The sequence below is a fragment of the Leptopilina boulardi genome, unplaced genomic scaffold (assembly GCF_019393585.1).
Source record: "Leptopilina boulardi isolate dan_hultmark-lab unplaced genomic scaffold, ZJU_Lbou_2.1 LbouV2_325, whole genome shotgun sequence".
In the NCBI taxonomy this organism is placed as follows: Eukaryota; Metazoa; Arthropoda; class Insecta; order Hymenoptera; family Figitidae; genus Leptopilina; species Leptopilina boulardi.
Genome location: NW_026137891.1, coordinates 2,401,213 through 2,426,581, shown reverse-complemented (window position 1 = coordinate 2,426,581; position 25,369 = coordinate 2,401,213). Strand labels below are relative to the sequence as shown.

At 23.6% G+C, this 25,369-nt stretch overlaps 1 protein-coding gene across 1 annotated transcript in view; it reads right to left on the bottom strand.

Annotated features, from left to right (window-relative positions):
- LOC127284529 (nephrin-like) overlaps nt 1-25,369 on the bottom strand; it is a 145,254-nt gene that overhangs the window by 56,577 nt on the left and 63,308 nt on the right. The window contains exons 2-3 of the mRNA XM_051310002.1: nt 5,278-5,428; nt 3,553-3,726 (exon numbers count right to left, since the gene is read on the bottom strand). Coding sequence (XP_051165959.1) covers nt 3,553-3,726; nt 5,278-5,428 — 325 coding nt within the window. The remainder of the gene's footprint in view (nt 1-3,552; nt 3,727-5,277; nt 5,429-25,369) is intronic.

The following is a 25,369-nucleotide window of genomic DNA, read 5'->3' as shown; positions in this document are numbered from 1 at the left end:
AGAAAAAAAATGAAATTCCCTGCGAAAGGTGAAACTCATTAACACTCGTGTGATATGTGATCTGTATTTGCCTTTTCTCTCTCTCTCTCTTTCAAAAAAAAGAAAAAATGGATTTTTTGTTTTTTTGTTAGTACAATTCTTTTTAATTCTCTTCTTTTATTCGTAAAGTTTTTTTTTTATCCGACTGCATGCATAGAAAGTATATTTTTGTATTTTTCTAACTATCAATAGAAACACAGTTCGTTAAATAAAAATATTGTCAAATATAGTGAAACGTGAAATTTAAATGTATGCCAATTAACGATACCAATAATTCACAAACAATGTCATACTTTTTTTTTTTGTATAACAATATTAAATTCTTTTTAAATTTGAATTTTTTTCATGAATTTAATTAATTTAATGAAAGTTGTATTATCGTGAAAGGGAATTTTTATTTTAAAAAGGTTTAGAATCGCATATATGTAAATGGGATTTTAATTACAAAAAGGTAATTAATTGAAAAAATTTGATATAACAAAAATTAAATTATTAAAATATTGTTTTTAACTTATGGGAATTTATATTTGATATCTGTACAACGAAATTAGCAAAAATATTTTTTTTCACTAATTAATTATAATTAAAAATGAAATTATAATTGAAAAATAATTTATTATAATATTATTTTATATAATATTTATAATAAAAATATTTATAGATATTATAATAATTTTATTTTAGCGATAATTTATTTATAAACTATTCATTAATGAATAAATGAAATGAAATTTAAAAAAAAAATTATTTTTACTTTAACGTCAAAATATATTTCTAAACTCTATTTTTATAGAAAAAATTATAAGAATTTTATTTTTTAACGAAAATTTATTTCCAAACTATTTATAGAAATTATATTAATTTTATTATAGCGAAAATTTGTTTATAAACTATTTATAGGGAAAATTATAATAATTTTTTTTTGTTTATAGAGAAAAAAAATATAAGAATTTCTTTTTTAACGATAATTTAATTGTAAACTATATTTATTGAAATTAATAATATTTTATTTTTGCAAAAATTTGTTTTTAAATTATTTATAGAAAAAATTATAAAGAATTTTATTTTAACGAAAATTTATTTGCAAACTATTTATAGAAATTATATTAATTTTATTTTAGCGAAAATTTGTTTATAAACCGTATAGAGAAAAAAATGTAAGAATTTTTGTTTTAACGATAATTTAATTGTAAACTATATTTATAGAAATTAATATTTTATTTTACCAAAAATTTGTTTTTAAATTATTTATAGAAAAAATTATAAGAATTTAATTTTAATGAAAATTTATTTGTAAACTATTTACAAAAATTATATTAATTTTATTTTAGCGAAAATTTGTTAATAAACTATTTACAGGAAAAATTATAATAATTTTTTTATATTATATTTATTATTATTATATAATAATAAATAAAAATAATATTTATTATTATTATATAATAATAAATAAAAATAATATTTATTATTATTATATAATAATAAATAAAAATAATATTTATTATTTTATATTAATATAAAAAAAATATTTTCTCCAAATATAAAAATGTTAAATTAATTAAAAAAATTAAATATGAAACTCTTATTAATTTTTTTTTTTTTTGGGGGGGGGGGGGAATTCACATTCTCGCAAAGATAAAACGAATTAAAAATCTATTAATTAAAAATCCATCTTTTTTTTTTAAGGAATTTTTTTTTTTGTCTCACCCTATCGCTATCGAATACCGTCTGTTGGGACAAAGCAGGTCGTGATGCCTTCAGAATAAGAGATTGAATACCCCTATTGTAAAGGTGAATGATTTAACGGGATTCACAAAAAAAGTGTATACACCAGTAATTAAGGTTTTTTTTTTTGAGGGACACTAGAGATGACGGTAACAAAAGATCATCAGAGACATTAGTGAAAAAAAAAACCTTCGTTTTTGCTCTCAAAACAAAAGTTTGTTTTCTATCAACTATACTATATCTATCAATTATATAAGTTTCCATCATTTTTTTGAGATGAAAAATAAAAAAGAGTACGTTCTTTAAAAAAAAAATATAAAGAATAATATTTTTTTCTGCGGTATTGTTTTCTTTTTAATCAAGAAAAAAAAAATATATATATATATAATGTCGCTTTGGGAGCATATATGTTGGTCGTGAAGAATTTCCAAGAGTCCCTCTCGTTTCTATTATTGCACATACAATTTCTTTTTCCTCTCCAAAAAATACTGCGAAAATAAACAAGAGTCGAAGGTTCGTATATTATATGTACTTGAAGAAAAATATTTCTTATATTTTTTTTTATATAAATAAATAATTTATATTTCAATTATATATTTGATTTTAAGAATTTCTTCCACTAATTTGAAAAATGAAATTACAAAAAAAAAAACGTTTTTGAAATTCCACAATTCGAGATATTTCTAGGAAAGTTAATCAAATCTTTCCATATTCAATTCTGCAAAAAAATATTTTCGCCACGCATATGGAATTTCATTTTAATTTCTGTTTCGACACATACGAGAGAAATGAAGAGAGAAAAATATTTTTATTTCCCCCATATATGAGAATTTATGATATTTTTGCAATAACTAAATTATTCATTTTTGTGAAGCAATTTTTTGTTTGTTAAATTGTTAAGAAAATCTTATTTCAAAAAAAAAAAGAAAAAATTATTTGACGACTTTTTTTTTAATTTTGCTTTTCAATTAGTAAAATTTAAATATGAAAATTTTTTTTACTATTGAATCAGTAAAATTTAATAGTAAAACAATTTTACAATTGAATTAGTAAAATTAAACTAATTAATAGTAATTAATAGTAATTAATATTTATAATAATTAGTAACAAATAATAAGTAAATATTAATTAAATTTAATAAATAAATAAATAAATAAATTATTAGGTAATCCTTAATTAGAATTTTTCATTTGTTTATAATAATTATAAACAAATAATTTGTAAATATTTATTTATTTATTTATTTTTACACGGGCAGTGCCCTTTATATTTAAATATTTTAAATATTAATTAAATTTAATAAATAAATAAATTAATTATTAGGAAATCCTTAATCAGAACGTTTCCAATTGTTTATAGTAAATATAAACAATTAATTTTTAATTATTATTTAAATTTAATAAATAAATAAATTATTAATTATTACCAATTTTTTAATTAGAATTTTTACAATTGTTTACAATAATTATAAACAATAAATTAATAATTATTATTTAAATTTCATTAATTTGATAAATTAATTATTATGAATTCTGTTATTAATTAATTAATTAATTAATTAATTAATTAATTAATTGAATAATAATTAGAAATTTCTTAAAAAAATTTTAGAAATTCGTTAATTAATTTATAGTGATAATTATTCTCTTTCGATTTAATGTAAGGTTAAAAAAAAATTTTTGATTGGTGAGTCTCCTTAGTCGTATAAGTGTTGAAAATACTTTTCTTTTGTTCCCCCTTTTTGCCCCTTAAACTGTTCTAATTAAATGAATTTAATTAAGGACTTACAGATAACGTTGAGATGCGCGTTGGCCCGAATTGCTTTTGCTCTGAGAAATGGTCCCACTTGACACTGATATTCTCCATCGTCACTTAAAGATGCATTTGTTATCTTCAAATTGTAAATTCCAGCAGTTGGTTCACCAACTAGCCTTAACCTTGGATAACCGACAATTTCACCATCTAAACAATTAATCATTATATATATATATATATATATTACGTAACGTATAATATGTAGAATGTAATCCATTAAAATATGTTTTAAAATTTCAAAAAGTTATAATTTTTTTTCTAAATTAAATTTTTAATTACAATTAGTTTAAATAACAAATAAAAATATTTTGAATTTTTTTTCATCCTTTTTCTTGTAAATTTACTGTTATTTTTTTATTTTTCTTTTTGATTTTTATTAGGTAATTTTGTAAGTTCTCTTTTTGTGAAATTTTTTCAGTAGTAAAAGTCAGTTTCAGTCAGACAAGGCGATTAAAAAATTTCGACTTTTTTTGTAAGTTTTTTAGGTAATTTTTTAATTCCCTCTTTGTGAATTTTTAGTAGTAAAAGTCAGTTTTAGTCAGACAAGAAGTGGAATAAATATTGTAGCTTTGAAATTAGTAGCAAATGACAGTTTCAGACAGACATTTTAATTTTTTGTCATGTAAATTGTATTTTTGTTTTTTTAATTTAATTTTTTGTCTCTCAGTATAATAAAAGTTAATTTTTAGTCAGACAAATATTTTTAATTCTTCGTTAAAATATATATTTTTTTTAAAATAAAATTTTGCTTTTATTAAAGTAGTAAAAGTCAGTTTTAGTCAGATAATATTTACGAAATTGTCTTAATTTTTGTACCAGTAATAAAAGATAGCTTTTCAGTCAGACAAAATGTAATCAATATTATTTTTATATTTGCATTAAAAGAGGATTTTTCCAATTTTTTTTTATTAGTAGTGAATGTCAATTTGAATCAGACAAAATTTAACAAAATATGAAAATTAATAAATAAGTAGCAAAATACATTTTTAGTCAGACTTAATAAATTCTTGTGAATTTGTCATCAGTAGTAAAAGTCAGTTTAAGTCAGAAAAGACGTTTAAAAAATATTTTATTTTGAGAATCAGTAACAAAAGACAGTTTTAGTCAGACTTTTTAAATTCTTATAAAATTCTTATGAAATAATTTGCATAATTCTAATAATTTTAATAATTTTAAAAATTTTCTAAAAGTAAATTATAATATTGATTAATTATAAAATTATTGATTTTTCAATTTAAAAATTCTTCTAATTTCCACAGAAAATTAAAAGGGCATTAAAATTAATTTGGTATTTAATTGGTATTAAAATAATCAAAATTGGATGAAAATAATAAGCGTTACAGCTTATTTTAATGCCCTTTTAATTTTCTGTGTCCGTTTCAATAGAAAAAACAATTTTTAGTCAGACAAAACAAATTTTAATTCTTTATTATTATATATTTTTTATTATTTAATTCCTTAAATTATTGTTAAAACAACTAATTAAATAAATCGATTTTTTGTAAGATTTGTTATAAAATTTGAAAAATACGGTTTTTTTCCTTTCTATACTTAGTAAATTGCAGGAGAAAATATTTTGAGGTTAATTCCATTAATGTAATGCCTGATGATTACATTAGTGAAAATCCGAGAGGAAATTCAACTGGAATTATATTATTACTTAGGAGGAAATGTGCTCAAATATATATATATACTCACTTTGTTGAACGACAAATGCGAATCCATCTTTGGTCCACTGAACGATTCCAACTCTGTTATCAACCGTACAATTTAAAAGCACATCACCACCTTCTGATACTGAACTATTTGCCGGTCTCACTCGAAACGATTGCACTGCGCCTGTAACATTAAAAATACATTATTAGAATATTTTCTCTAAAAAAAATACCTAAATTAAAAAAAAAAAATTCTAAAAACCGAAATTAAAAACAAAATTGAAAATCATAACAGAAAATTCAATTAAAATTATAATTTTTTTTTGTCTTTATAAAAGTTATCCATTAAATGGTTTTTGAGAAAGCTTCATTGAATTCCAATAAAGCTATCTATGTTGGAAAATCGAACAACTCATTTAAAATTGACTTAAATGTTACCAGAAGCTCTATATATATATAGATCTGTGACCAACTCTTGTTTTCCTTCAGGTTTTCTTTTTCTCTTTTTTTTTTAAAAAAAAAAAAAAAAAAGCACTACTATTGACATTCTATTCAGTGATGTCCTCCCGTTTACTCAATGGGAAATAAAATACTGCCCTTAAATTCGAGGAAAGACCCGATAAATTGATCTTCACTTCTTTACTTACCTTTTATCGGTCAACTAAGCTTAAACTTAAGTATAAATAATTTCTTATAAACTCTTTTTTTCCATTTTATCTCGACCATTCTCCTTTGTTCACAATTTTCTTTTTTTCTCTCTCTCTCTATATATATTCTCGTAAAAAGCTTCAAGATAAATATTTTACAAGATGAAATATTTTCTTTATAAATAAAAAATTTGTTTTTTAAATTTTATATATTTATTTTTGAATTTTTAATTAATTTTCAATTCTAAATTAATATTTTATTTTAAAATTAATTTTCAATTCTAAATTAATATTTAATTTTAAAATTAATTTTCAATTCTACACTCTAAATCTGAATCAGTCATATTTCACTGATTAGCAGTAGAAATCTACTAATTGCTATAGCGAGAATTAAACAACTGATATAATTAGTAGAAATTTACTGATTCAATTAGTAATAATATCAATTACTGATTGAATCAGTAATATAAATATATGGCGGCGGCACTGATTTAATAGTTAATTTTAAAGGTTATGTTATATACAAATTACTGATTTACATAAGTTATTTTCTATTGCTTGTATATTCACTAATTATATTAGTAAATTTCAAAAAATAATTGAAACTTCAGTTAAAATGAAAAGTACTGATTGAATTAGTAAAATTTCTACTTATTCAGATTTAGAGAGTAAATTAATATTTAATTTTAAAATTAATTTGCAATTCTAAATTAATATTTAATTTTAAAATTAATTTGCAATTCTAAATTAATACTTAATTTTAAATAAATTAAAGCTTAAAAGCCAAATAAAAAAAGTTATTTTTAATTACATAAAGAAATTTGAAATTTTCTCGTATGGGAACAAAAAAAAAAATTATTAAATTTCCTATTTGTGGAAGAAATTAGAAAAAAGAAGAGACAATATAAAGACAGTTTTGGCCGAGAATCGTTGAAATGAAGTCACGAAGTACTCAAGTTTAAATATCAAAGTAGAAAGAGAGAGAGAGAGAGAGAGAGAGAGAGGGGGGGGGGGCTTGTTACACTCACGTTCTTGAGAAACGTCTTGCGGGATTAAGTCAACTTGCTGCAAAATTCCCCAGGATAGTTTTGGTATGACACGTGACACTGGTGCCACGTGTACTTTTCGCTTTAAGACCCTTAGGGATGTTGAAAACGCAAATGATAAGCTGTACGTGAAAACTACTTCAAGATTTTGCCTCTTCTATTTATAAAGTTCAAACATTTTATCCAATATATAGTTTTTTTTTTTTAAATGGTATTACAAAGTAATATTTTTTTCACTCTTCAATTATTTTTTTTTTCACAATCGTAAATATATTTTTAATTTTTAAAGAAATACAAAATTCATATTTCAATTTATTAGTTTTTATTATAAATTATTTATATTTATATATATTTAATTAATTATATAAAATTAATTAATTTATATTATAAATTGTAAATATTGTAAACTAGTTATTCAATTATTTTTCATACCCCAATTATGTAAATATATATTTAAATTTATAGTTTATAATAAAAAATTATAAAAATTAAATTTAAATTTTGTTTTATAAATTATAAATATAAATATATTTACAAGAGTATGAAAATAAATAGGATAACTATAGTATTAAAAAAATATATTTATATTTATAATTATTTATATATATATATATATATATATATAATAATTTATATAAATGAATTATAATTACATTTATAGAATTAATTAATAATTATATTATCTAATTTTTATAAAATTATGTTTGTAAACTAAAGAAATATTTGAAAGTTAGTAGTAATAATTATCATGTCACAGTGGCTGCGTGGTAAGTTAAATGTGTTACGGTCACGCCAACCAGGTTTCGATTCCCCATGCGAGCGAAAATTTTATTTCTCGAATTTAACTATCGTTTGCATGTATTTATAATAATTACTTCTAAATAGAAAAATAAATAAATAAATAATTATTATTATTATTAAAAAATAAAAAAAAAAAATTACGTAACATTGTCGCTTTATGAATTTCATGAGACACTGAAATTTGCTTCTTATTTCGATAAATTTACATTTTCGGTGTAAGTTTAGTTTCAAGGCGCAAAGTATACCGAGAGCAAGAGAGAAAATGAGAGAGAGAGAGAGAGAGAGAGGAGTGGACGTTAGCGTAATTTGCGTAAAGATCAGTACTGCGCAGCGTTTGCAATTTCGTAAAGCTCCGTATCAAGATACATTTCACGAGACATGGCTTTAGGCAGTCTAAAGTTTCTCCATTTTGTAGTGAATTGGTGCACGTAATTCGATGCATACGCCAATGCACCTTTCCATTTCGCGTACTATCCTATGACTTTGCCTCATCGATTATCGAAATATGCTCAATTTAACCCAAGAGATATCAAAAGCGACAATTACATATTGCTTTGATTTTAATTCAAATATAATTATTGTTTAAAAAAAATCTATACCATATAAAAATAAATAAAAGAAAAATAGCGAATTTTTCACAATACACTGGACCATAAATATATATAAAAGGCAGTCGACTGGAATTAGGAAATCTAATGAAGCAAAATATATAAAATACAAGGAGAAAGAGAGAGAGAGAGGGGGGGGAGAGAATATGTGAAGGGTATTTGTTTTTCACATTTGTAGAAACGAAGAGGTAGAAAGAACAAGGTGTATTCAAATTCTCAAAGGAAAAGAAAACTAACCAGGAAAACTCTCCTTTTCCTCTTTTTTCTCTTCTCTTCGCTATTTCACGCTGACAAAAGATGAGGTCGTAGAGTAGAGAAAAAGAAGAGAAAGAGAGAAATAAAAGAAAAAAATTCTTCTGCTATTTATGTTGCATGTTGGTTCTCGAATATTCATTTCGTCGAGCAAAGAACTCTTGAAAGTGCTCGCTTAAAGTATTCTGCACTCGACTTGCACCTTGACACTACTTTTCCTTGATTTTTAAATTTACTTCCTCATATCCCGTTCACTACTTTCATTTTTTTTCTTCTTTTTCAAAATACGCATATTTTCTTTTTAAATAAGCTTCTTCTTTTATCTTGATTCGATAAAATCGTTCCCACATGAAAAAAAAACAATATTTAAAAAAACATAATTTAAAAACCGCAACGAATTAAAAAAAAAACGTAACAAAAAAACATAATTAAAACACATAATTCCCACTTGGAAAGATTCCCCGGAAAGTGCCCCCTGGAGGTTCTATCAGAATTCCGCCGGAACTTCCAACGTAATTCCGTCGGAATTCCATCGGAGTTCTAAAGAATTTCCGATGGGATTCCGACGGAATTAGAACTCTAAAATTTTTGAAAAATATTAATCGGAATTCCGTCAGAATTCCCCCTGGAGGTTCTATCAGAATTCCGCCGGAACTTCCAACGTAATTCCAACGTCGGAATTCCATCGGAGTTCCCAAGAATTTCCGATGGGATTCCGACGGAATTAGGACTCTAAAATTTTTGAAAAATATTAATCGGAATTCCGTCAGAATTTCGCTGGAACTCCGTCGGAATCCAATCGGAAATTCTTTGGAACTCCGATGGAATTCCGACGGAATTACGTTGGAAGTTCCGGCGGAATTCTGATAGAACCTCCAGGGGGCACTTTCCGGGGAATCTTTCCAAGTGGGTGAAGAAATATCATAAAAAAAAAAATACAAAAACAAAAGAAAAACATAATAAGCTAACAAACTGAAAATAATAATAATAATTAAAAAACTATATATAAAAAAACAGCTTTATTAAATTTTCTGTTTAATTTAATTAAAAAAAGTTAATTTTTGGAAAATCGTTTGAAAAATTTCCGACGGCAAATTTTTCTTATAAAACCATTTCTTTATATAGAAAAAAAATCCTTTGATAAATTTGACAATGATACGCTCTGATTATAGGGCAATAAATCTCGTCGTGGTTCATAATATAATTGAAGTAGACGACTTAAAAAGGGGCAAAAGTTCAAAGTGTTAACAGAGCATATAAATCCTGCGTAAATTCAAACACACACACACATATATATATATGTATATATACACACATATTTTTATGTAAAGAAGTAAATGTATGAGCGTAACACGCCTTGAGTTGTACGCTGTTTTTAAATTTGCAATGTTAAGAGCTATATACAGCTTATATAAAGTACAAGAGAAAAAGCCTTTTTGAAAAAGGAGAGTACATTATTTCTTACACCCCTAAGAGCTAAAATGATAGTTCAAAAAAAAAAAAAAAAAAACTTTCTTATAACGTTCCTAAAATAGAACATATTTATAAAAAGTTCTACAATAAAAAAAAAAGTTCTATAAAATTTAAAAAAAAATTATAAAATGAAGAAATAAAGTTTTAGAATATAAAAAAGAGTTTCTAAAATAAAAAAATAAAGTTCTAAAATTAAAAAAAAGTTTTAAAATGAAGAAATAAAGTTTTAAAATAAAAAAATTAAATTCTAAAGTGAAGAAAAAAAGTTCTAAAATGAAGAAATAAAGTTCAAAAAATTTAAAAAAATTCTAAAACGAAGAAAAAAAGTTCTAAAATTTAAAAAAATATTATAAAATGAAGAAATAAAGTTTTAGAATATCAAAAAAAGTTTCTAAAATAAAAAAATAAAGTTATAAAATGAAAAAAAAATTTAAATGAAGAAACAAAGTTTGATAATAAAAAAATAAAGTTCTACGGTGAAGAAAAAAATTCTAAAATGAAGAAATTAAGTTCTAAAATAAAAAATAAATTTCTAAAATAAAAAAATAAAGTTCTAAAAATTAAAAAAGGCTAAAATAAAGAAATAAAGGTTTAAAATAAAAAAAAATAAAGTTCTAAAATAAAAAATAAGTTTCTAAAATAAAAAAATAAAGTTCTAAAAATTAAAAAAAGGCTAAAATAAAGAAATAAAGCTTTAAAATAAAAAAATAAAGTTCTAAAGTGAAGAAAAAAAGTTCTAAAATGAAGAAATAAAGTTCTAAAATAAAAAATAAAGTTCTAAAATTTAAAAAAAATTATAAAATGAAGAAAAAAAGTTAAAGAATATAAAAAAAAGTTTCTAAAATAAAAAAATAAACTTCTAAAATTAAAAAAAAGTTTTAAAATGAAAAAATAAAGTTTTAAAATAAAAAAATTAAATTCTAAAGTGAAGAAAAAAAGTTCTAAAATGAAGAAATAAAGTTCAAAAAATTTAAAAAAGTTCTAAAACGAAGAAAAAAAGTTCTAAAATTTAAAAAAAAAATTATAAAATGAAGAAATAAAGTTTTAGAATATAAAAAAAAGTTTCTAAAATAAAAAAATAAAGTTATAAAATGAAAAAAAAATTTAAATGAAGAAACAAAGTTTGATAATAAAAAAATAAAGTTCTAAAATAAAAAATAAATTTCTAAAATAAAAAAATAAAGTTCTAAAAATTAAAAAAGGCTAAAATAAAGAAATAAAGCTTTAAAATAAAAAAATAAAGTTCTAAAAATTAAAAAAAAGGCTAAAATAAAGAAATAAAGCTTTAAAATAAAAAAATAAAGTTCTAAAGTGAAGAAAAAAAGTTATAAAATGAAGAAATAAAGTTCTAAAATTTAAAAAAAAGTTATAAAAATAAAAAAAAATTTCTAAAATAAAAGAATAAAGTTTTAAAATAAAGAACTGAATTTTAAAATGATGAAATAAAGTTCTAAACTTTAAACACCGTTCTATTATATTGAAAAAAGTTGTAAAATGAAGAAATAGAAAAAATAAAGTTCTAAAATCAAGTAATAAAGTTTTTAAAATGAAGAAATAGAATTCTAAAATTATAAAAAATGTTTAAATAAAGAAATAACATTCTAAAATAAAATAATAAAGTTCTAAAATTAAAAAAAGGTGTAATATGAAGAGATAAAGTTTTAAAATTTTTAAAAGAACCTAAAATAAAAAAGAAAAGTTATAAAATAGAAAAAAATTTCTGAAATAAAAGAAAAATAATTATTATGTCTATGAAAATAAATTTTTTTGTAACTTTATTTGTTGACGATGATAAATTTTCTTATCAGCAAAATATATATATATATATATATATATATCCAAAGCCATTTTTGAATTTCAAATTTATGGTGATGTTATATATAAGTATTTTCATCAAAAAGCTTTGAGTAAAATGAGAGCAAAAGAGATATATAGAGGGAGATCCATATGAAGAAGAGAATTAATCAGAATAACAAGCCAACTTGTAGTGGTCGCTTCCTTTAATTATGAAAGTGGCGAATTATCAAAGAGCATCTCAACTACAGAAAAGCTGCTAGACCGGTTGATGATGCTGATAAATATATAAGAAAATAAAAAAGAATTTTTTTTTTTTTTCCCTCAAACACTCTTCCTCTCAATGAGATGTCATCTCTTTCTAAAAGTTATATTGCACACTCATTCATCTTCATTAGTGCGATAAGTTTTTGTACATAAATTCTCTTCAACATAATAATTGAAAATAATTTCTCCATTATTTCAAATATGAATGAATTTTTAAAAAATAATAAAACAATTTATTACAAATTATCACAAATAAATTATATCGAAATTCAAAAAATTAGCCAAATTCAAAAATTATATATACAATTATAAAAGTTGTATACAAATTTTAATGTAGCAAAAAAAAATTGTATTTTAGAAAAGCGAATTAAAAAAAAAAAAAAAATTCAAAATAAATCACTCGACAAAAAAAAAAGGGAATTTAATTAATGTCAGCCCTTAATCGCATCATCTTAGAGGAGAAGAAATTTTTGCTACATTACTCTTGATTACATCAAAGAAAAAAAAAAAGTCACTCTTCTCTCGCCACTGACGACTGGAAATTACATTTCTACATTACGTGTTCTAAGAGATCATGATATATAAAAAATCACGAGACCAAAATATTTTCCAACGGTTCTTTTTAAATATAGGCAATTATTTAATTAGTTTTTATAACAAAGAGGTGAGAAAAAAAATGCAAGAGCACTCATGCGTTAAATTCTTTTTTTCTCTATAAATAAAAGATTTATTAATGAGACCGGAAGTTATATACACAGTGGGTCTGGGAATCCGGTTATGGCACACAAGAAAAATATGGTCTGTACCAATATCTTCAATTCACGAAGAAAAATACTTATCTGATCTTTTATATATATATATATATATGCCGAAAAGACCTTTTATATGTTCAAAATTCTCATTTGGACTTTGGGGTCGAATTCTTCTTTCTTCAGTGGTAGAAGTAGTATAAGCCACAATCGTATGAAAAGAGGTTTGTTGATAAAAACTTTTATAAGTAATTTTCTCAGTTTCATGATCTTCAATTCTCTGGCATCGAAAGCTCTAAAAAGGCCTTCGGGGTAAAGAAAGAAAAAGAGAGAGGGGGGTTGCTTTCTCCCAGAACCGCGATCACCAGTTCGATTATCGATAATAGTTGATAAAAAAAAAAAAAAAAGTAAATTAGTTCATCACGAACTTGAACGAATTTGAAACTTCTTTCTTTTCACTTGAATCTTTCCAAGAAACGTACAGAAAGAGAGGAGAGCAAAACTTTTATATATGTGTGGGGAGAGAGGCGCATCTAGAAAGTTAGAACTGAGTCTGCTTTTGAGCTTTAAAGAACTGATAAGATGATGTCAGCTGATTGGAATTAAGTTTTGAAATGTCTTTCTTGCTTCGCCTTCTTTCCCCCCCCACCCACCTCAGCAATGTTAGCTAAGTTTTTTCATTTAAAAAATGGAATGTTAAAATGCACTTTCATCGCACAAAGCGAAGATAATTTTCATATTTATATGAGAGAGATGAACAAAATATCCCATGTGGAAATTGGAGGACACAAAAATGAGTCAGAGATGAAGGAAAAAAGAATTTTATATATTTAAAGTAACGATTTATTGTAAATTATTATTCACTTTCGATTAATAACTAAAGTTACTAAAAGTTAAAAAAAATTAAAGTTCAAGTTACTAAATTCTCATTGTAAAAAACTAAAATTACTAAACTTCAAGTTACTAAAGTCTCAAGTTGAGAAAAGTAAATTTACTCCCGGTTGAAGGAACTAAAATTTTTAAGTTGATAAAGATTAAAGTTACCAAAGGCTTAAGTTGATCCTGACTTAAGTTACTAGAAATTTATCTTTCTATTGACAAAAGTTACCAGAAACTTAAGATGTTAAAAACTAAAATTACTAGAAACTTAAGTTGTTAAAAACTAAAATTGCTGGAAACTTAAGTTGCTATTGACTAATGTTACTAGAAACTTAAGTAGCTATTGACTAAAGTTAGTAAAAACTTAAGTCGCTATTGACTAAAGTTACCAGAAACTTAAGTTGCTATTGACTAATGTTACTAGAAACTTAAGATGCTATTAACTAAAGTTACCAGAAACTTAAGTTTTTACAAACTAAAATTACTAGAAACTTAAGTTGCTATTAACTAAAGTTACTAGTAACTTAACTTGCTATTGACTAAAGTTACTATAGGTTAATGGTGATAAGAACTTAAGTTGCTATTGACTAAATTTACTAGAAACTTAATTTGCTATTGACTAAAGTTACTAAACACTTAAGTTGCTGAAAACTAAAGTGACTACGGGTAAAAGTTAGCAAAGATTAATGTTGATAAGGGCTTAAATTTCTGTTGACTAAAGTTACCAGAAACTTAAGTTGCTATTGACTAAAGTTACCAGAAACTTAAGTTGCTATTGATTAAAGTTACCAGAAACTTAAGTTGTTTTTGACTAAAGTTACTAGAAACTTAAGTTGCTATTGCCTAAAGTTACCGTAAACTTAAGTTGTTAAAAACTAAATTTACGAGAAACATAAGTTGCTATTAACTAAAGTTACTAGAAAGTTAAGTTGCTATTGACTAAAGTTACTACGGGTAAACGTTACCAAAGATTAATGTTGATAAGGGCTTAAGTTGCTGTTGACTAAAGTTCTTAGAAACTTAAGTTGCTATTGACTAAAGTTACTAGAAACTTAAGTTGTTATTGACTAAAGTTACTAGAAACTTAAGTTGCTAAAAACTATAGTTACTACGGGTAAAAGTTACCAAAGATTAATGTTGATAAAAGCTTAAGTTGCTATTGACTAAAGTTACAAGAAACTTAATTTACTATTGACTAAAGTTACTAAACACTTAAGTTTCTAAAAACTAAAGCTACTACGGGTAAAAGTTACCAAATATTAATGTTGATAAGGACTTAAGTTGCTATTGACTTAATTTACTAGAAACTTAAATTACTAAAAACTGTAAAGTTACTACGGGTAAAAGTTACCAAAGATTAATATTGATAAGGCTTAAGTTGCTACAAACTAAAGTTACTTTTGATTAAGTTACTAGAAACTTAGGTTACTAAAAACTAAATTTACTAAAGATAAATGTTGCTATAAACTAAAATTACTATCAATTTAAGGTAATAAAAACCTAAATTGCTGTAAACGAAAGTTACTAACGGTTGAAGGTACTAAAAAGCTTAAGTTACTAAAAGTTGCTGAAAGTTGAATTAGTTACTAAGAGTTACTAAAAAACTAAAGTTACTAAAAATAAACGTTGCTATAAACTAAAGTTGCTTTTGTATTAAGTTACACGAAATTGAAGTTGCTAATAACTAAAATTACTAAAAGTTTAAGTCACTAAAGGTTGAAGTTGATAAATATCAGTTACCAAAGACCTAATTTTAAAAAAAAAGTTACCAAAGACTCGAGTGGCTAAAAACAAAAATTACTAAAGTTTGAAGTTACTAAAGGGCTAATTTGCTAAAAACCAAAGTTCCTTTAGATTAAAGTTTGCTAAATACCAAAAGTTACTAAAGTACGGAAAAAAAAAATTATAAATTAAATTATAAACTTATAAAAAAAAATTAAACATATAAATTGAAAAGAAAATTTAATATTTATAAATTAAATAAAAAGGGAGAGATTTCAATTAAAAAAAAAAAGGAAAAAAAAATTCGTTCTCAAACAAAAGAAATTAAAGCTAGTTAGAGTTTTGAAACTACGGCTTTGTTCGCGTTGCCTTTAGGTTTAGATTGTGCGGTCCCTGATGACGAAAACTCAGTGGTAAGAAGGTAAAGACGCGTGACTGGATTATGATATACGCGCGCATAGTTGAATGGGAGTTTGAATAAACTTGGCGCGCTCTCACTAACGACCAAAGCTGCCAGGTGAATATTATGATCTCAAGTCTCTCTCTCACTCTCTCTCTCTCCTGTGTCTTTTCGTCTATATCTCTCGCCTTCACTCTCTCTCGAACAACTCAAACACGAAAAGTGCCTTTTGAGGCCTAATTACTCTCTCGCCCCTCTAAAGTGAATGCACTAATTATCCCCCTCCGTCCCAAAAAAAAAATTGTCTACGAGGTTTTTTTTTAATTCTCAAGAAAATTATTATTATTATTATTAATATATTTTTTAGTATAAAAATTAATTATTTTTCTTTGAAATTTATTTTTCATAAGATAAAATGGAAAAAATAAGACTAATTTACTAAAGAAACATAATATAATAAATTTAGAATTAAATTTTCTCCATATTTTCCTCGGGTATTATGCTTTGTTTATACAGTTGGTAACTCGGAGAATTTAACCGCACGGTGCATATATATACACACAGACACCTTATTAGAATCGCAATGTGAAAAAGCTTATATGCAAAAAAAAAAAAAGAAAAAAAAGAAGAAACATTTATTATGTATGTTATATAACTTTTTTTTTGTATTCACTTGATCATAAATTTTTAAACGAATATTTAATTACTCTCGCGCTATATAAATAGAAATTTATTTTCTATAAAAATTTTTAATTATTCATTTATTAAAATAATTTATAAACATATTTTTTTTAAAAAAATGTTCTATTGTTTTTATTTACTCTCTATTTTATATTATTGTAAATTTAATAATTTTTAAATAATTAAATAATGATAATAATACCTAATTATAATAATAATAATTATTATTATAATAATAATAATAATTATAATAATAATAATAATAATAACAATATTAATAATAATAGTAATACCGAATAATAATAATATAAATTTGAAAAGAGAATAGAATAAAAAATAAAAATTGAAAGAAATTTTGTTTTTTTATTTCAAATAAAATAAGAAAATATGAGGGCTGTTGCAGTTAGGAAAATAGAAATGAGAGGAAAAAAAAGTTCATCTTGTCATCACGCGATGCTGTCAAGTAACAAGTTTCTGATATATTTATGCGCTATTTTAAAAGAAATCCTCGTATGATTTTTTTTTCTTTCATTTTTCTTTTTTTTTTTTTTTGCTTTCTTGATCCTAGTCACGATAAAGAGGTTTTTGGCCCTTATGATCTTGAGAAACCGCAAGGACTCCATGGAGCTCTAGATGTGGATTTAAGTTTATCTCGCGTCAAAAGAAAAATACGATTTCCAAACTATATATATATATATATATATATATATATATATCCATTCGAAAGGATCTGAAAGGAACCGATACTTTTATCCGTTATACTTCAATTTTATAAATTTCTTCTTTTATTTTTTTATATTTAATGCTCCTCTATTTTTTATATTAGAAATTTATATTATGAAAAAAGAAAAAACTTTACATTCAATTCTTGAATTAACTTTTTCAGTATAGGAAAATTTTTTTTTAATAAAAATTTATTAAATAAAAAATTTTTTAAATATTTTACTAAATAAAAATTTTTTATTAGTGATAATTTTTCAATTCGTTTTGCGTTTTACAAAATGAATATAAAAATTATGAAGTGAGAATTAAAAAATAAAAAAATTTTTTAAATAAAAATTAAAAAAAAATTTATTCTTTTGAAACAATTAATTTCTCCATTCATTTTGCGTTATATATAAAATGAATATAAAAATAAAGTGAGAATTACAAAATAAAAGTAACAATTAAAAAATGATAAGAGAATTATAAAAATTATAAATTTGAATAATACAATAAAAGAAAAGTATAATTCGTCGATAATAATGAAATTTCAATATAAAGGCGAACTACTATAGCCTTTGGAGTTCTTTTTTTTTTTTTTAACGTTACATTTCAGGCTTTAATAAAAAAAAATCCTTTTATGTGTGTGCTTTTTTTTTTTTTTATTTTAGATGAACACTTTTATATTCATTTTAGTTAACGTATTCTCAAAAGGCCAACTTTCAATAGCTCACAGGCGATATAAATATATATACCTATACCTATATAAAAATTCTGAAACTATTCGCGATTTTTCTCAAGTGACTATACTCTATAACAGAAAGCGTAAATTAATTTTCTTTTTTTTTTTTTTTTTGCCAGCAGTAAATATTTGAATAGAGAGAATGATGTATAATAAGCCAATTTTAATTGAGAAAAAATATAATTTTATACTCATCAAGGACTTCTTTCATTATTCCCGATCAGGGACCTGCCCGAATCATTCGTGTCGTTTCCGTTTCTGTTGTGTACACAACACATTTATACATTAACTAATGTGTTGTGTCCTGACACGAAACATTTCCCTATTGACTAATGTGTTGAGTCCTGACACGACACATTTTCTCATCGAATAATGTTTCGTGTCCTGACACGACACATTTCTACATTGATTATCGTTTCGTGTTTGGACACGACACATTTTCTCGTCAAATAATGTTTCGTGTCCAGACCCGACACTTTTGAAATAAATAAATGTTTTCGTGTCAGAACACGACACATTTTCTCATCGAATATCGTTTCGTGTTTGTATCTGACACTTTTGATATAAAGAAATGTTTTCGTGTTAAATAACGTTTCGTGTTTAAACACGAGACATAATTCTTTCTTAATGTTTTATGTTTAGTCACTGAAAGGAGAAAGTTATACGCAAACGCGATTTTTGACAAAAATTACTTAATATTATTTAATTTATAACAAAAGAAGATGGCGGTCAATCAGAGTAGCGGATCTAATATGGCGTAACAAGTAAATTTGTTCATGAGAATATTTTACAATGAGAAAGTGGGTTATATCCGGACACGAAAACATTTAAAAATTTTAATAGTGTCGTGTCCGATCCTGACACGAAAACATTTAATTTTTTCAAAAGTGTCCGGTCAGGACACGAAAACATTTAATTATTTTAAAAGTGGCGTGTCTGGACACGAATACATTTAATTTTATCAAAAGTGTCCGGTCAGGACACGAAAACATTTAATTATTCTAAAAGTGTCGTGTCCGGACACGAAAACATTTTAAAATTTCAAAAGTGTCGTGTCCGGACACGAAAACATTTAATTTTTTTAAAAGTGTCCGGTCAGGACACGAAAACATTATAAATTATTAAATGTGTTTGTGATTGAACACGATACTACACAAAATTGATTTGGCGTTTTGTTTCGTTTCCGTGTCAGTCCCTGTTCCCGATTATATAATCGTAAATGAATTTTAAATCATTATTAATTACATTTTTGCAAATATAAAAGGAGCAGTTTTTTAGATTCTTGATTTTTGAAAATAATAACATTTTTATAAAAAAAAAAATAAGTGAATAAAAATGAAAAATAAAAAAAGTAAAAAATAAAAATAAATAAAAAAAATTTTATATAAAGACCAAAAGTAATAATTTGAAAAATGTATTTTTGTAATTGTAATTTTTAAATTATAATTTTTATTGTCTCTTATTTGGAAATGTATGCTTCGTTGAACATTTTACGTTTGTAAAACACATGAGAGATTTTTATCTTTTGCCCATAGAAAGCTCGATGCTAACTCAGCAGATAATCGTAACGTTTAAATATAACACACAAGCAATTAAAGACGTCCTGCAGTGAGTTCAAATCAGTCACGCAAAGATCTTGTTCAAACAGAACTGGATAATAATAATAATATTAATAGCCCTTATCGTATACACGGAAAATTTAATTTCACTTTTATTAATCTACTTTTTTTTGTGTAAACATTATTTATGGACAATATATATTTTTTTCTCTCTTTTTATTGCGGTAATTTGCAATTTATTGCGGTAATTTGCAATTTATTGCAAAACTTAAAAAGTGTAAAATGAAGAAATTTTATTTTATTTAGAATTTTTTATCTAGCAAAAAAAATCAAGTAAATATATAATAAAAAATTCACTTCTTTAAAATCTAAAAGTAAAAAAAAATGGGAAAAAAACAATAGAACATGTATTCCTGAAATCGTATATATGAGAAATAAATTGCTCAGCTTTGACGAACTAAAATAAGGAAAAAAGGAAAAAGCAAAAGAAGATGAACGTAAAGGAAAATTTTAGCTGGAGGCTTTCGAGAGACATTTCTGATTGCTTTCTGTGTATATATATGGATGATGACAACAGAAACTTAAAAAATACTTCATTTGACACTGAGAAAAATAAAAAGACTTAAAAAATGTATATATATATATTTCAAAAATATATTTCTTTTATATATGAATTTTTTAATGGAGCATAATTATCCTATAAAAATCATTAGTTATTTTTATTTTTAATAATTTTATTTCTTTTTCAAGAATTTTTTATTTAATGAATTTTTTATTTAGTAGAATATTTATTTGGCAAAATTTTGATTTTATAAAATTTCTCTTTATTTTTATTTAAAACAATTCTAATTTGACCGAATTTAAATTTACTGATATTCAATCGAATTTAATGTGATTAGAATTTTTAAATGACAAAATTTCCAATTAAAAAAAAAAAAAAATAAAAATTTTGCTACATTCAATTAAATTAGAATTTTTGAAATAAAATGTTAGTAAAGAGAAATTCTGTAAAATAAAAATTCTATCAAATAAAAAATACCTAAAAATTCTGTTAATTAAAAAATGGTAAAAAAAAAATTTTTAAATCTAATTCCAAAATTAAAAAGTAAAAAGTAATTGAATAAAATTTTTTAAAATGAAAATTCTTACTATGGGGTGAGTGGGGGGTGGGGGGTTTATGGGATATTTTTTTATGGAAAAAAAATAATAATGAACAAAACATAACCTCTTGATGGTGTCGTTGGCTTCTTCACCGTCATTCATCTGAGGGAAGACTTAAACAAGTGACCAATGTGATTTATGTGAGAAGTCGTGATCCTGATAATTACGTTACTTTATATGTATATATATATATAGTGCACACCTTTATTCCTACACCGTTATGCACCACTGCCCTGATTTATTACGTTAATGGCCCACTTTACTATTTCGGAAGTTGAAAACTTTCACGAATACCCACGAGGTTAAAGTGGATCTTTCAGGAGCTGCTAACTACACTTTTTGCCAATATAAAACTGTCAACACTTTTTTTTTTTCTTTTTTTTCTTGTTACGTGCACTAATCGACGATATTAATTTTTAATTAGAAAACTTTTCTTAGCTTTATATAAATTACATATATATATAGAAGCCGGTGATTTTTTTTTTTAAATTTTCTTGAAGCGAATAGAAAACATATTTTTGTGAAATTTTTTTGATAGAAAATAATTCTATTCAAAAAAAAAACTTCTGATTAATTATTATTTTATATTAATTAATTTTGTATTAATTAATTCTATGTTAATTATTTAATTCTAAATTAATTAACTCTGTATTAATTAATTCTATATTAATTAATTCTATGTTAATTATTTAATTCTCTATACAAATGTGGAAGCTAATTACAAATTTTGTAATACAAATTACAATTTTAAAAAATATTTTAATTAAAAAAATTTTTTTTTCTACTCTCTAAATCTAAATTAATAAAAATGTTTACTAATGTGAATTAGTGACTCTCTTTTTGCTTCTGAATTAGTAAAATTTTACTAATTATTTGTAACTTTTACTAATAATAAAATTTTACTAATAATAATAATTTACTAATAATAACTTTTACTAATAATAAAAATTAGTGAAAATTAGTTTTTCTTTACTAATTCAGAAGCAAAAAGTGAGTCACTAATTTTTATTATTAGTAAAAGTTATTATTAGTAAATTATTATTATTAGTAAATTATTATTATTAGTAAAATTTTATTATTAGTAAAAGTACTAATAGTAGTAGTAGTAACTTTTACTAATAATTAGTAAAATTTTACTAATTCAGAAGCAAAAAGTGAGTCACTAATTTTTATTATTAGTAAAAGTTATTATTAGTAAATTATTATTATTAGTAAAATTTTATTATTAGTAAAAGTACTAATAGTAGTAGTAGTAACTTTTACTAATAATTAGTAAAATTTTAATAATAATTAGTAAAATTTTACTAATTCAGAAGCAAAAAGTGAGTCACTAACACAGTTTTTCTAAAAGTCTCAAATTGAGACCAAAAATTGCATCAAATCTTTGCAACGTTTTGATGCACATAAGTTATATCAAAAAGAGATCGTTTTGTGTATCATTTTTAGAAATGATACACGAAACGGTCTCATTTTTTGATGCAAAAAATTTAATCAATTTATATCAATCATGGCCGAATTGAATCGACTCAAAATTAAACGAATTTTTTTCAGATATTTTGGTAATAGTACAATTGCGGAGACCATTTCACTATTTAATTTGAAAATGAAAATAACAGAAAATCAAAGAGAATGTGCAATTCGATAATTAAAAAGTGACAGCTTATAAACATAACCTAAAATGCATGAGAAAAAATTTGTCGATAAAATCAATATAGCCGAGCTTTTTAGAAGGTAGATGGCAGTTTTGCTTTTTATAAAAACGATTCAGAAAAAATTTAAAGAAAGAAAATAGATGAGTGCTGCCATCTACCTTCTAAAAAGCTCGGCTATATTGATTTTATCGACAAATTTTTTCTCATGCATTTTAGGTTATGTTTATAAGCTGTCACTTTTTAATTATCGAATTGCACATTGTCTTTGATTTTCTGTTATTTTCATTTTCAAATTAAATAGTGAAATGGTCTCCGCAATTGTACTATTACCAAAATATCTGAAAAAAATTCGTTTAATTTTGAGTCGATTCAATTCGGCCATGATTGATATAAATTGATTAAATTTTTTGCATCAAAAAATGAGACCGTTTCGTGTATCATTTCTAAAAATGATACACAAAACGATCTCTTTTTGATATAACTTATGTGCATCAAAACGTTGCAATAGAAAAAGAGACAACCAAGTTTACTGTGAATTTTTATTATTAGTAAAAGTTATTATTAGTAAATTATTATTATAAATAAGTAAAATTTTACTAATTCAGAAGCAAAGAGTGAGTCACTAATTCAAATTAGTAAACATTTTTACTAATTCAGATTTAGAGAGTAAATTACAATTACTATTTTTGAAAATTTTTAAATTAGGAAAAGTTATATCAAAAAAAAAAATATCGAGAATGAATCCTTATTTCTGTTGCATTAAATCTCCATAAGGTCGATCGATCTTTAAATGCAAATTTTTGCGAACTCGATGCATGCATACCATTGACATTGACTACTTTAAAAGAACATTCAAAGTGTAGTTTCTCTTTGAATTTCAAAAAACCTCAGCTTTTATATCTGTTTTTTTTTCTTTGAAACTAATACAAAAAAAAATTTTTATTTAATTAAAACAAACGAAAGACATGAAAAATTTCAAAAATTATTTCTAGTATAGTTTTAATTAATTATTTAATTAAATAATTTTTTTATTTTTTAAATAATAACCCTTTCCAATTATTGAAAAAAAACTTAGTTTTAAATTTCCAAAAAAAGCCTCGATAAATATAACTTTCGTGTCAAAAAAAAAAAAAAAAATTCGAAAATTCACAAAAGGGGTTGAAACATAAATAAAACTTTTCGTTATTTATCATTTGGTTTAATAAAAAAAAAAAAAACAGAATGTCAATGTAGATTATTGAGAATCGCTAGGGAGCTTTTTACATCAGTTTTGCCCGACGTGCAATAAAGTTTCACAAAAATAATCCGCTTAAATCCAAACTCGGTCTGCCAATCACAACAAAATTTTAACGATAGAAATATTATTTCTTTGAATAATTAATCATTTTATAAAATGTGTGTAAAACTATTTTTGAATATTTTAAACTCTCTCTATTCACTTTAAGAATTAAAAATATTTTTTTGTTTCTATTTCAAAAAAAAAGGTTTCAAATGGTTAATTGAAACTTTTCTATATATATATATATATATATATATATATATATATATATATATATATATAATACATATCAAATATTGATTTCTCTCAACCATTTTAAATCTAATTTCACTTTTTTCCAATTACATATACCTCTCTCGATCCAATTAATTTTTCTTTTAAACAGAATTTCCTTTGCGAGAAAAATTGTTTGGAATGAAAAGAAAATTGATAGGAAAAAAAAGAGATTCATAAAATAGAAGAATGAAAATCATCAAAATGATACTGAAGTTCATGTATGTATATATATATATATATATATATATATACAGTATGAGAATTGATCAAGCATGAAATTCGTGTTTGCTCAACTGTAAAATTCGGATTTTATTGATTCGCCATGAAGGGGTTAAATATCTTATATATATATGTGATTTACTTTTTTGTTTTATTATTTAGAAAACAAATAAACAAAATTAACTTTTCTTCTAGACTGAAACAAAAATTTATTTAATTCAAATAAAAATTATTTGGTTCAAGTAAATATTTATTTCACAACAATTATATTATTTGAGTCAATTAAATTGTATATTTGTTTCAAATACAGAAATAATTGGTTCAAATATTTAATTGAAATAATTATTTGGTTCAAGTAAATATTTATTTGCTATTACTAAAGTAACCGATTATTTGAATGAAATAATTTTTTTTTCCATGTATAAAAGAAAATAATAGACGTCCTTTGAAATTTGATTGACAATTTAATTTAAAGTTCACTTGTCTCTATACTACTTTTTTTTTAAAAAAAAAAAACACTATTTTATTCGACAGTCGTACCGGAAATTGATGTTTTAGAAGAAAAAGTGAAGGTAAGTTATCTTTGAAATTGGAAGAAGCTCTCGACCACGATCGTATGTTCCTTGGGTATATAAGAAGGACTATAGTCCTCTCTCTCTCTCCCTTTCCCGATGGAGGAAAACTTGGCTGACTGCAAATGAGAAAGCTTCTTTCATAACTATATGAATTCTAGGGGGAAAAAAAAATAAAAAGAAGATTTTCTATCCCGCAAAAGCTAAAGTACTTTCCCAAAGATATGATTAATTCCTCATTCACGAACAATCTCTCTTTCTCTCTCTTTCTCTCTTTTATCATTTTCCTTTTTTTCAAATCGCGAATAAGATGAATTCGTGAAATTTTCATTTTCTCCGCGCATAGCTAGTGGAAAAAATTAAATCTTTTACGTTTCAAATCATTATATTTAACTATGGGGGGAGGGAAGCTCATTATCCTCTACTTTAGGAGAAGAATTATCTCCTGGCAAAAAAAAAAAAAAAAAAAACTTAAAAAGATAGCAAAAATTCTTGTCACATTTTCGTACAAAGAATTTTTGTGCAGAAAAATTAATTAAAAAATTTTTTATCTTACGCGAGTCTAATTGTTACCTTTTTAAACTATAAAAAAACGATATATATATTTTTTATATAAAGAGCATCGCGGGCAAAATCTTGAGAAAAATATAAAAA